Here is a 13,483-nt window from a genome sequence, read left to right on the forward strand (position 1 = left end):
TGGGAGAAGATACTGATAGAATGACAAGATTCAGCTTGGATAAGCAGTGACAGAACGTTGCCTATGTAGATGTTAGCAGTTAATTATAATTATAAAAATTGGAAACTCTAGCATGGATATAAAATGAACCATCTCAGAAGCAGGAGGGGGGAATTCACTATTATCAAGAGTCAGGAATAGAGTGCATTCTTCAGACCCTGAAATCCCTGTGCATTGAACTTCCTGAACCCAGGAGACAGCTGTGACATTAAAGCAGCAGCAGCAGCAGCAGCAGAACCAAGGACCAGAGCAAGAGACAGAGCAGTGGCTTTCCCAGCCCAAAAAACAAGTAACACAGAGTGACTTTGGGCAGGAGGATTGTTTGCAGAATGGGGTGTCTCCAAATACTTACTTAGGGGAGCTAGGTTTGCTGACCCATGGAGCTAGAGCCAAGTGCCTTCAGGCTGAGGCTTATGGTAGTGTGATATGCCCTGTGGGTATTTTATCAGCAGTCTAAAAAGAGCTTTGTAACATTGGTGAGGTAGGAGAAGCCTGCCTATAGGCATGGCTCAGGAGAGGCGGTTCTGAGTCCTGACTAGAACGATTGTGCCCTGAGAATTTCTGAATTGTTATCTGCTAACTTCCCTAGCGCTGGACAGCAAAGTCAGTTTGAACTGCAACGTTGGAGGTTCAAGCTCATCAGCCGCTCTTCGGAAACCCTATACAGGATTACTATGGATGAAACCAACTCGATGGCATTTAACAACAGCAGCTTCCCTAATAAACCCCAAAACCGTGAGTATAGTATCTGAATTCTGTGTGGCTATTGAACTCAATAGAGAAAGTGTTATGAGAGAGGCGGTTGGTAACATTTTTTTGCAGATGGGGTTAATATTAACTGGGGTGTGGAGAGAGGGGCACAAGTGGTATCCATAGGGGGTCCAGCCTTGAGCCGAGTAGCCCTGAACATTGGCATGAATGGGCCAAGGTTACAAAAAAAGAGAACATATTCAAAGACAATATTAATATCAAGGTGAGGGAAGGAGTGGTGTTGATGAATGATAAAAAATGCGCTCTTGGCAATTATGTAAGTGATTAACACATGTGTATAGGCTACGCTAGAAGAGTTCATGTTTAAGGAGGAAAAAACCCCAAACAAGCATCAGTGTAGCATTATACTAAGAATAGATATTAAGAAGAAGACATACAGCATGTAGGCTCCTGTAGCCCTAAACTTATATCCTCTTCCAAACTCCTTGGCTAAAAATGGGAAAAAGAAATTTGGATATCATTCAAAGGAGAACTTAAGCTGGGTTAGGACATAGGAACTAGAGACTCTACTAAAAAAGTTAACTAAATCTGGTTTTATTGCACTTAGAAATGGACCATCTCATAAGGGCAATAAAAAACAAAAACACCAATAGGTTTAAACAGCAACACATGAGAACAAAACTTAGTGGAAAGACAACTTTCCTTAGTATTAAGGTTGATAAATGAATGGGACATTAAATTAGAACAGATCTATCTGGGATGGCTTGAGTTTGCTCCAGGTTAGCTGGGAGGCAGACCCAGAGCACCTCTGAAAAGATCTGCTCCCACTCCACATGCTTATGAGACTGCTTCATAGTAGTTATTTAAATACTTCATTGAACATTAAGAGGTGCTGTGGGTTAATGCTCCAGACTGCAAAGCCATTTGAACTGCAAGGTTGGTGGTTCAAGCTCACCAGCTGCTCCTCAGAAACCCTATACAGGGTCGCTATGGGTCGACACCGACTCACCGGCACTTCACAACAACAACAATACCTCCATCAGAGTCCTGGTGTGGTGCTGTGGGTTAATGCGTCAGACTGTAAAGCTGTTTGAACTGCAAGGTCAGTAGTTCAAGTTCACCAGCTACTCCTCGGAAACCCTATACAGGGTCACTATGGGTCAGAACCGACTCGATGGCATGTAACAACAATAGCAATATCTCCATCGGAGTCTTGGTGTGACTAAAGAATAAGCACTGGACTGCTAACCACAAGGTCGGTGATTCAAACCCACCAAGTCGTTCATTGGAAATCCTATACACGGTTCGCAATGAGTTGGAACCAACCCAGTAGCACTGAACAACAACAAAACTCCCTCCATTGCTATTATGGCCTCAGGATTGGTTATTTATAAAGAGAAATTATAACCTGTGATGAAGCTATTCCTTCAGACCAGCGCTGGAGACACTAAAAGCAAGCCTGTTGTCCCTGGGTGGTACAAATAGGTAATGCATCCGACTACTAACCAAGAAGTTAGAGGTTTGAGTCTACTCCGAGTCACTTCAGAAGAAAGGCCTTGTGATTGTGTCTCTGAAAAATCAGTCACTGGAACCCTGCTCTGACACACATGAGCTGGAACAGACTCGACTCCATGGAACTCATTTTAACAATAATGGAACCTTGCCTATGTGGATAGTGTGCAGAGATTTGATCTGTGCATAGCCACCCAGGTAACAGACTCTTTGTTTTCCCACTTTCAGTATAAAGAAGCCCATGACTGTGTCTGAGTAGATGGGAACGCGGGAAACTTGAGTCTATGGCACCTTAAGTAGTGAGTGTCTGTTCCCAGCCTATTCAAGCATTTTAGGCAGGAGAGGGCACTGAAAAGGCAAAACCAGAACCCGAACCCATGGTAGTTTCCTTATACTGCTGAGAGTTAATAATCACACAGTCAGTTTTATGTAAGTTAATTCTTTAAATTTAATCAGTCCTTTATAAAACTTCCCAATTAATTAGTAAAAGTTGGCTTATTTTATTAGCCTTAAACATTGGTCACTATTTAAACAAGACATTCTAAAAAAAAAAAAAAAAAAAAGCAATCACATAATAGTTTATAGTAATTTACAAGTGGATGGTATACATTTAGATACAGAGGTAGAAGTTCACTTTTACAATGTTTCACTAATACACATATACCAAATTCAAGGCACAAAATAGTTTGCTTTACAAAAAAATACTGTAAAAATCTCATTTGCTGTTCTACAATGTGAACAAAACTTTCAAAAGAATCTTTACACCCTTCCATACATACTCCATAGAATATGATTTTTTTTTCCCCCTCACTAATCATGGTTGGCACAAAAGTAGGGACTTTTCTTGGTAGAAGGTCCCAGTTGTAGAAACGGTTTCTTTGTGGAGCTGCTATGTGAGCTTGATAAGAATCCATCCAAAGACAAGAAACACAGCAGCTTCCTGAGGAAAGGGCACTTTCAGTATGCAGCAAAATTCACAGGTAGAAAATGTGTGGGCTTTTTGGATAACTAGGTCTCCAGAGCAATAGATACTTAATGAAATATTTCAAGAGCGAAAATAGAAAATTCGGCTAATGCTTTAGTTATTATCATTTTAAAAAGAGACCTAATCACTTTTATTACAAAACTCAAATATTATTCACCTCAAATTGAAAGAGATTGAAATTCCTTTTTAACAGAGCTGAACACACAAATACCATGAAAAAGCCACATAGGTTTAGCAAAACAGAAACTTAGGAAACATGAGAAATTATAGCACTATTAGTCCTTGAAGTTGCAAGGATGTCAACTGGCTAGAGTTTAAGAGACTAGAGTTTAATTATAAGAATTAATAAACTCTAAGGGAATTGAGAAAAAACACCACACATGAAACACACTGTAGTTGTTATCTTTAGACTTTCTGTTCATTACAAAAGATAATGGTAGTCTGAAGATACCATACAGGGCACGTCTAAAGGTTTGATTGGTTTTAGGGTTCTCTCTAAAAGGACCCCGCTGGCAACAATCTAACTTCATTTTCACTGATCACATTTTCCCAGTACTCTATTCAGTTAATTCACACTTTATTATTTTTTTAAAAAAGTTGATTAAAAAAAGAAAGTCAACATGGGTGTAGAATCCAGAGGATGTCTGTCAGTAATGCTGATGTGCACTGGATTGAAACATTTTGATCATCTCCTACTATAAGTGATATTCCATACAAAAAGATTCTTAGATTCCATTTTTTGCTTCATTATTGTTTGTGGCTTGCTTTCTTTGAGCAATAAAGGGGTACATACACTTGTCCGCTCCCAGGAACCGATACATACACACAACTGCTTCGAAAGGGAGGATGCTGAAAGAGGAAAGTCACGATCGTTAGTCAACAAGAAACCTGCTCTGAGCCAGAAGGGCAGGCAAAACGAATGGGCCCACGTAGGAACACCTCCAAGCAGACTTACCTCTTCATGAAGGTCACGATGTACATGAGCCGCGGGGTGCAGATCATGGGCTGGTCAGTGAGGATGGCCTGCATGGCCTGCTTCACACAGTAATCAGGCTTCAGAGGGGGCAGGAAAGGCTCAATTTCTTTCCTGAAAGTTATTCAAATCATGAAAATAATAATTAACCCAATTAACTAGGAATTAAGAATTACCTGATTTATCCCCAAGTATACATTTGTCACCAACACACACAAAGAATTAACCCAAAACATGAAAGTGGAAATACATTCCCAAGGCTGGCAGTTCAAACCCACCAGCCACACTCCTTGGAACTCTCAGGATAGTTATGAGTCAGAACCAACTCGATGGCACTTAACAACAGAAACAGTGAGCTTATGGGCATGCTTTATTTTCTTCATTGTGCTTTTACGTACCCAATATTTTCCTACTATGAATGTATTTTATTTGCAAAAGCTGGAAAGCCAAGTTAAAATAAAATTGGTCTGCTTTCCCTTAAAATGAGAAATTCATATTATTCAATGCCTTACAGTGCATTTCAGATTTTTTTCTTTTTTCCTTGCAACAGAAAACATACAAGGTGTTTGATATAACAAACACCATATTCACACAAGATGCCCAGCTTTTTGTAGTAAATGTAGTAAAAATCACTGTGCTCAAAACATTGGCATAGCCTTTCTGAGTGAAATAAAAGTTTTATGATTACCAGAATGTCTGAATAGGGAGATTTTCAGGGGCTCTGTAACTTTAGTTGAATCCACTAAGTTAGTTATATGCTGAAATAACCTAGCACAATACGGCTTCTTCCTTTCCCTTTCTGTTGTCCCACCACCGCCATCTACTTATCTCATGCCCACTCGACTCAACCAGGGCAAAGAGGCTGAGCACCACTCTATTCCTGAGTCTGGACCTGGGTCCGTTTGAGATGATTCAACCATAACGCTTCCATTTTAAGAATGGAGGCAATAAATCACCCTCCACCGACTGCACTGCTTGTCCAGGTTCAGTGTGTGTTAGGAATGGCCACTAAGTCTATAGGGAACTGGGTTAGTTATCTTCCTTTGACTTTCAAATTCATCTAAGCAGAGATCTCAAAATAAGGAGGACTCACAAGTATCCTCTTAATGATTCAGTTTTGCTTACTTAGTTCATCTCAAGTTAGATGTAACTTCTTGTTTATATTTCCATATGCCAAAGTGTGTGAGTATTTTATTTCATTTTTGGGAAATCCAAACAGTTCTTCTCACTCTATCAGAGTGAATCTAGCTCCATATACTCCCAGCAAAAAGGAAGTCTACAAATCTAGAGTATAACATTCCAAGATCTATTAGAAGGCTCCCTGCTCTTCTGTGACAGACTTTCATTCCAGAATCTGTCATGGTAAAGTCACCTCTCCTGGAGTCCCTTTTTGACCAATACTTTTATTAGGTCGAGGAGCATGGTAGCTTCATACAATAAGCACTGGATTGTGAACTACAAAGTTGGTCATTTGAGATCACCAGCCACTCTAAAGGAGAAAGATGACTTGAAACCAACTACACGGCACTTAATAGCAACATTAGGTCAGTGGTTCAACCCACCTTCAAAAACCTTACACAGGGTCACTATGAGTTAGCACTGACTTTGATGGCATGGAACAGCAACACATAAAGATTGCAGAAAAGAGCCCTGGTGATGCAGTGGTTAAGTGCTTGGTTGTTAACTCAATGGTTGGTGGTTCGAACACACCAACTGTGGGAGAAAGTGTGGCCATTTGCTTCTGAAAAGATTTACAGCCTTGGAAACTGTACTGGGCAGTTCTATCCTATCCATTAGGTTTGCTATGAGTCGGAATCAACTTGATGGCAGTAGGTTTTGTTTTGCTCTAAATAATGTATAAACAAAAGAACTTCTAAAAAAGCAGCTTGTTAAAAAATGCTGTGTATTTACTTTTTTTCCCTGGGAGGTGTGGGGAAGCCATTTCTTTTCTTGTGCTTCTAGATTAACTTCTGAAAAGTAATGGTACAGCAGGATTGCAGTAACTGATCCCACTAAACAAAACATGCTGATGTGGCAAATGTTGTGCTGTTCATACATTTACAATAATAAAGATTAGACGAAAACAAGCACTACACATCAGCAATCTTTTCTAATCCAGAAATTTTATAAACCATGACCGATAAAAACTATAGTTAATTATTGAATGTTAAAATGCAAGACTACGTTTTGAAGGTCCAATTCCTATATTCTCCTGATATGGGAAGATGAGTTTTAAAAAAAGAAAAATAAGCTTTTACTGACCTGATTCGGCAGCCTCTGAACATGCCAGTGTCTACAAGGTAAGGGCAAACCAATGTTGTTTTAATGCCATCTTTTTCAGCAGCCTTTAGTTCATGGCTCAGTGATTCATGAAAACCCACAACTCCAAATTTACTGGCACAGTAATCCTGAGTTAGAGGGGAGAGAGAACAGAAATGTTACGTAAGTGCACAAACTCCCTACCAAACAGACACTTCCCTGGTCCTATTGCTTTGGTTAGATGCTTGATACAAAAAGTTACAGGTGACTAAGCATAGAAAAGGAAACTGTTCTAAAAGACTGATAGCTGATGTGGTTCAGGGTAGAAACAGTATTTTCAAAGCAACAGCAGAAACAGATGAATACTTTTTGCTAAATCAACTACGGATCATATTACTTCAGGGACGTTACCACAAAAGGATTCTATGAAAGCTAACAAGCTGAAGTTAAAAATGGGCAGAGGTTCACTTTGAAGTGTCTGGAAAACTTACAAATGGTCTCTTGTTCAGTAAACTAGACTGAAAACCCAGTTTGTTTAAATTTATGTTAGAAGAACAAAGACAAGTCTAGCTTAGGATATAAATTGTTGTGATCTGACTTTCTTTTCACAGTAAAGTAAAATGAAAACGATAACCATACCCTATGAACTTAAACTAGAACTTAATCTTAGGATACATGGTATAGAAAGTTCTTCTCCATGACTCAACTTTAAATTCAGGAATGGAAATGTAAATCCCTTGAATGTAGAAATTCTATAGTATAAAGTGATGTTTTCTATTTTATGCAAACAGCACAAAAAACTACACACACACATGCTCTGGATTTGAATATGGTGAAGAACAGAGTCTGATTGAACCCAGTTCTTTTAAGAGGTTCATTTCTACAAATTTAAGAGCTTAGGATGCCTCACATTTGAGGTGGCCATCTCAGCTGATGACCTAACATGAGAGAGCACACTGTCAGCAAGCTTAACCAAAACAGAACCTCAGCGGTTGGCCTCATGCACCTCGTACCACAGGATTGCCACTGTCCTCCCACAGCTCCATTCTTGACCGTACGCCTTCAGCATCATCCAGCAGAACTGCTAATGAAAATGGGCTGTGCTGAGGCTGCCCAACCAGGTCTTTAACTGCTGCTCCTTTGTCAAACCAGCGAGGTGATTTTATGGCAAGAGAGGTAGAATTGCATTTTGACAGTTGTCAGTAGGTACAATTTCCCCCCCTGTTATTGTGGAACATTCTGCAAACAGCACACAGGTAAAATGTTTTCACAGACAATACCATCCTTAGGATTTTGGTATATTCCTCACATGAAAACCAGTTAAATGAAGGAAATTGCTTTATATCTGACAAACCTCAACTCCAGCAGTACTGAACAATCCCAAGGAGCTTGCAACTGTCACAATATGACCATGATTAATCTCCAGCATTGTGGGAAGAAAAGCCTTAGTTGTCTGAAAAACAAAAAAGGTAGAGTCAAACTTTAGAACTGATGTCATGAGTTTCATCTAATACCGAATTCAAGATTATAAGACAAGTTTTTACCTACATACTATTACAGTTCCCAATTCATTAAAAAGAAAAAAAATCTATTTAACAACGAGAGGTCCTACAAGCCTCTGGTTACTTTGACACCATATCATTGGCACTGCAGGTCATAAGCCATAGTCAATAAGACTGCAAGACAAAAGCTTTGGGCTACAATGTCCACAGATGAAAGGACAGCTATTACTCCCACTTCAGGCAGTGACACTAGATCAGAGGCACTGAAGTGCTTTGACACCTCAGTTTGTGAGGGTCCTACAGTCTACCCGTGTGTGCTGCTGGTGGTGGTGGTGATGGTGGTAGTGTGCCGTGGAGTTGGGTCCTACTCATAGGAGTCTGTATTAATGCTTCCCACATGACTATGTCTAAGTAGGAATAGGCCCACAAAAGAAGAGCTCTCCCATCATCATGTTCCAGTGTCCAGAGCTTTGCTACCAAGGTGTACTATACTCACAGGTGCTGAATGAAAATATTTTAGGACAAAAGTAGAGAATCATTTAGGATGAGAATGTGTCATAATGGTAACTCGGCACTGAACACAACGTGTAGCATTTTAAATGCCTGCACCATACTGTGGAGTTTACTGGGAATGACTCTTTCATGGAGGCAGGTGACCAGTCATTTAGAATTAAAAAGCTACATGGGCGAAGTCCCAAGGAAGTGCTGATTCCTTATCCACTAAACTCTCTGGCTTTCAAAATGCAATGCTGTATTTAAAAAAAAAAAAAAATGAGTATCAACTTCAAATTGCTTTAGGATGATCTATTAACTACGTTACCAGATGTCCAACAGTTTTATAACCTGCTTCTTAAAAGAAAACAGCAAACAGTAATCTGTCTACTATTGAGTTATAGCCTACTGCCAACACAGCTTCCCATGATTTATGTTGTTAAAAAAAAAAAACAAAATACAAAACAACACTATACAGTTTATGTAGAGAAGAGTTACATTCCTTTCTTGAAGGATTTCTTGGCCACAGTATCACCGAGCATTTGTTTTAAGTATGAATATCTAATTTATTATAACTTTTACATGTACAAGATCAAAAAGCTTGATTTCATTAGTGCTGAAGTTTTTTATGCTCCAATCCATGATGCATGCGGTTGCCATTCTTTGCTAAGTATCCCAAGGTTTTCTCCAGTTTGACTCCTGGGCAATCGTACAACACCCTCCCCCAGCACTCATTTCCTACCCTGATGACTCCAAGTCTCTATATGCCATCCTTACTTTCACCTGCCACTCTAGGCTGGTCCCCATCCATCACGACAATCTACCCCTAGTGCCCGCCTATACAATTCAACCACATATTTATATTCTTCAAAGTACTTCACTGAAGTCTCCTAATTATGCATTGAAAGTATTTAGGGACTTATGCCTTTGGCTAATTTTTATTCTAGTCCACCTTGACTTTGTCTATTTCTCTAAGATACATTTTCTGGGACTGTCTTTTTTGTCTTTATCTCTAAGATACATTCTGGGACCAGAATGGTTAGGACAATTCTGACAGTAATTTTTGTTTTGATCTTTTTGATAGTACAAAAAGTTGAGACCTGGTATTTCAGGTAATGATTAATTAAACTTTAGGATTAATAGGTTATATGTGTGGCTACTATATCAAAAATATGAATAAGGAAAACCAAGGAAGATTTGATGCCTTTGAATTATGGTGTTGGTGAGGATGGTGAGATGACTTCTGTAATACTCTGGACAAGAAATATTGTCAGAAAGGACCAGTCCCTGAAAAAGGACATCATGTTTGGTAGAGAGTCAGTAAAAAGAGAGCAAGACCCCCAAGGAGATGGACTGATGACCCAGTCAGTGGCTACAACACCTGGGAATGCTTCTGAGGATGGTGCCAGGCTGGGGAGTGCTTCATTCTGTTGTGCAGACAGTTACTATGAGTTGGCTGATACTTACCAGCCCTGAATTGTGTGTTACATCAGTACACCAAACATAAAGCAGTTCTAGTTTCTCCTTCACACACACAGGATACTATGTCTGCATATTCTAGAAGCTGATTTGGAGCTGCTCTGCCAACCATCTACCCGCAAAGAAAAAAATAGTGATCCAAATGGCCAGTTATCAGTTTGGTTTTTAAAACAAAACAAAAAAAAGATATGAAAGAATCTAAACATGGTTATGTGAGGTAAAATCTTTTGCAATTCTGTGTTGTAAACATATTTTCAAGCAAATATGCTTCACATTAAGTAGTTAGCAAAGTCTAAAGCAGGCTTGTTATAATATAGTTTTGTGTTTGTTTTTTAAATGTAGTTTTCTTTTGAGAGTGAGAAATCAGTTAAACAAACAAAACATGAAGATATTAGCAAAATATGTAATTTATTCCCTCCCCTAAGCAAGGGGCCTTCTATATAAATAATCTCTAATGTGTCAATCTATTTTCTACATTCCAAGACAAAGGGCGATGTTCTTCACCTGGAGAGGTTCAGTACTCATAGGTAAAATACTGCAATTACTACAACTACTACTAACAATGTGGACAACAACAAACAAGTTGTTGAGTAAACTGTAAACCACTCAAGGCCATACAACCAGCACAACCAGCCTTGGAACCCAGACAGTTGGACTCCGAAGCTCATGTCAAATACTTACTGAGCTCCTGATGTGTGCTGGATAAAGATAAGCCTGGGAGAAGAGCATTCACATCAGGACCACTCACACTTCTTTTAAACCCGTGCTCAAGTTTCACTTGTGAGTGAGCACTATGACGGCTAATCACTTCCTTCACTGGCTGAATGGAGGTGAGCAATTATCACTGGTGTGTTCTTTCTGCAGCCAAACTCTGCCTTATGTCTGGGGCACATTATCAAATAAACCCTGATCAACACTAATTCTATCCCTTACTTTACAAGAAAAATGCTACTCATGGGTGGCTAGAAAGCATCACATTTTCAGGAATTTTCTCAAATAACCAGACTAGTTTCCCTTTCTAATTACTCTTGCCCTCAAAAGTCTGGAAGGTGACATCTGAGATAGCACAGAATAGTCGACCCTTGACACAGTTTGACAGCACAAAGAAATCTGGCACTTTGTAATGAATTATTAATGTGCACAAATATTGCAGTATGTATGCAGTGGGGACCAGCAAAAGGTGAAGTGCTAGTTGCCATGACACCAGTCAGTTCAAGTTAGGGCTCATGATCTTTAACGTTGTCTCAAAGAGTCATTAGAAGAACATAAAGGGCAAATCTCAAATGGCTTATGTATAAATTCATACCTGTACCGCCTCTCTCAGTGAATCTAAGAGGAACTACTCAGATAATATATACCAAACAAGACGGCTGTGTTAAATCAACTCCAAGGATGGGCTATCTCGGGCAGGAATTACCAGCGAGTTAGTTGCTGCTCATGGAGGTTGGCAAGGTTAGCTAGATGCTAAACCTATGCAGAGAATTCTACTCTAAGAAACAGTATCACATCTATCTAGTGCCTCATCAGGATAAAAGGGCTGATCATTGATCTGGGCAGTTTCAGAGTCACATCCTGGTGTGGTGCCAAAGGATAAGCACTCATCCTCGAGGTTGGTTTGAACTACAAGGTCGGAGTTCAAACTCACAAGTTGCTCCTCAGAAACACTATATACAGGGTCGCTATGAGTTGGAACCACCACCACCACCAATATATATCCCTCTGTCTCATTTGAACAAGGAGGGATAAGAGAATGTAAAGTTGGAAAAGACCTAGAGATCATCTTTTCTGCAAAACAGGAAATTATTAATATCGATTATATAAAGCTTTGATTACTGTGATTTAGTGCCATTGAGTTGGTTCCCACTCATAGCAACCTTGTATACGGTTTCCAAGGAGTGCCTGGTGGATCTGAACTGTCCACTCAGGAGTCAGTAGTCTAGTGTTTGGACTCCTGGGTGGCATTGTAGAATCAGCATTGGATTGCGAACCACAAGATCAGCAGCTGAAACCCACTAGCTGCTCCTCAGAAATCCTATATAGGGTCGCTGTATGTTAGAATCGACTCAACAAAGTGTAGTGCCTATCCTATGGTGCCCATGCTTAACTTTATCACAAGACTCCAAAATGATAATCAGCTAACGACCCAGTGACAAGTTGCCATGTAATTCCAGCAAACGCACACACTGACATGCTTAGAAAACATGACTTACAAGCCTCGGGGTACCATGGTTCCTCAACATTCCCCTCCCAAGCACTGAGAGTGCTTTGAAAGACAACCGTGAAAGACATTTATAATATAAGTAAGAACTCGGAAAGAAACGTAAGTAACTGGAACTTAGACGTGCCATGTCATACATCTAGAAATCTTTGAAAGTTAGGTTTATGCCAAATTAACTTCCAACAGGCCCAGCCCTCCAGTTTATTCCTGATGCTCTTAATGACAGACTGTGCAGCTGCAGTGTCAGGACAAATCAGTCTAAAGTGAAGCAAAAGAGAATGCAAGGAAACATGGGATTTTGCAAAATTGCACTTTTGAAGTTTCTAGATTGAGAGCAAAAGTGTGTACGTAGAACACCCAGGACTGTGCTCCCCATATCTGTAAGCAATTCCAGGTGAAGAAAGCAAATTTCATTTTTTCACAGTAGGAAAAGGCTTCACAGTGTTATTACAGCAAGGCATATGCACAATTGTTCTGTGATTAATTCAATACTTTTTTTTTTTAAAGTTGTTTAAGTGTTTATCTCTTATTTGAATTTCCAAGAGACAATGCACATTTATGTCTAAAGAGGACAATACAATTGTGATGGGTAAACAACACATCAGTACACGGCATATCACAGCTTTCTGATGTGCTGAAAGGTTTTAAGACTCTTAACAAAACAAACAAGCATCATGCAGGGTTTGGGGTAGTGGGAAATTACAATGAAATCTCCACTGAACAAAAAAACCACGTAACTAGAAATCCTTATGTTGCCCCTCCAAATTGTGAAGTCTCATTTCCCTCAGTTTGCTGCTTCTGCCAATGTTGCATCCAGGAAGACTTATCTTTATCAGAATCACAAAAGCATATTCTCACACTTATTTACAAGGCAAAAATGACATCTGGTGGCACATTTCGCTCGGAGTTCAGTCATTGCTCCAGGAAAACAATGATTCATCAGCACAAGCTATTTAAAAGACTGAAAATATAGTGAAATGTGTGTTGTGAGGGTTAATAAAATAAATTAGTATGTGTTCAAAGGTTAAAAATGGCTAGTTTGGATAACGACAAATAGCTACTCTGTTGTTGCTATAATAATGAATATATTGACCACAAAACTTTATTTTGATCATATCAAGTGTTACTTGAAAAAGTACTTTTATTCATTACAGAATATCTAACTAGGAAGTAAAGCAGACTAAATCTACATTTACTAGCAGTATATTGACTTAAATATTGTAGTTGCGGTTGACAACACAAATTCTGAAATTCAAGTTGTTTAATGAGCCACCCCCATCCACCCACCTGAGTTTGTACACACAGAAAGGTCT

At 39.4% G+C, this 13,483-nt stretch overlaps 1 protein-coding gene across 1 annotated transcript in view; it reads right to left on the reverse strand.

Moving 5' to 3' along the window:
- Positions 1–3,811: 3,811 nt before the first annotated feature.
- RDH10 (retinol dehydrogenase 10 (all-trans)) overlaps positions 3,812–13,483 on the reverse strand; it is a 34,480-nt gene continuing 24,808 nt past the window's right edge. The window contains exons 3-6 of the mRNA XM_006860013.1: positions 7,834–7,932; positions 6,483–6,628; positions 4,203–4,334; positions 3,812–4,096 (exon numbers count right to left, since the gene is read on the reverse strand). Coding sequence (XP_006860075.1) covers positions 3,973–4,096; positions 4,203–4,334; positions 6,483–6,628; positions 7,834–7,932 — 501 coding nt within the window. The 3' untranslated portion in view covers positions 3,812–3,972. The remainder of the gene's footprint in view (positions 4,097–4,202; positions 4,335–6,482; positions 6,629–7,833; positions 7,933–13,483) is intronic.

The sequence above is a fragment of the Chrysochloris asiatica genome, unplaced genomic scaffold (genome assembly GCF_000296735.1).
Source record: "Chrysochloris asiatica unplaced genomic scaffold, ChrAsi1.0 scaffold00036, whole genome shotgun sequence".
Lineage (NCBI taxonomy): Eukaryota > Metazoa > Chordata > Mammalia > Afrosoricida > Chrysochloridae > Chrysochloris > Chrysochloris asiatica.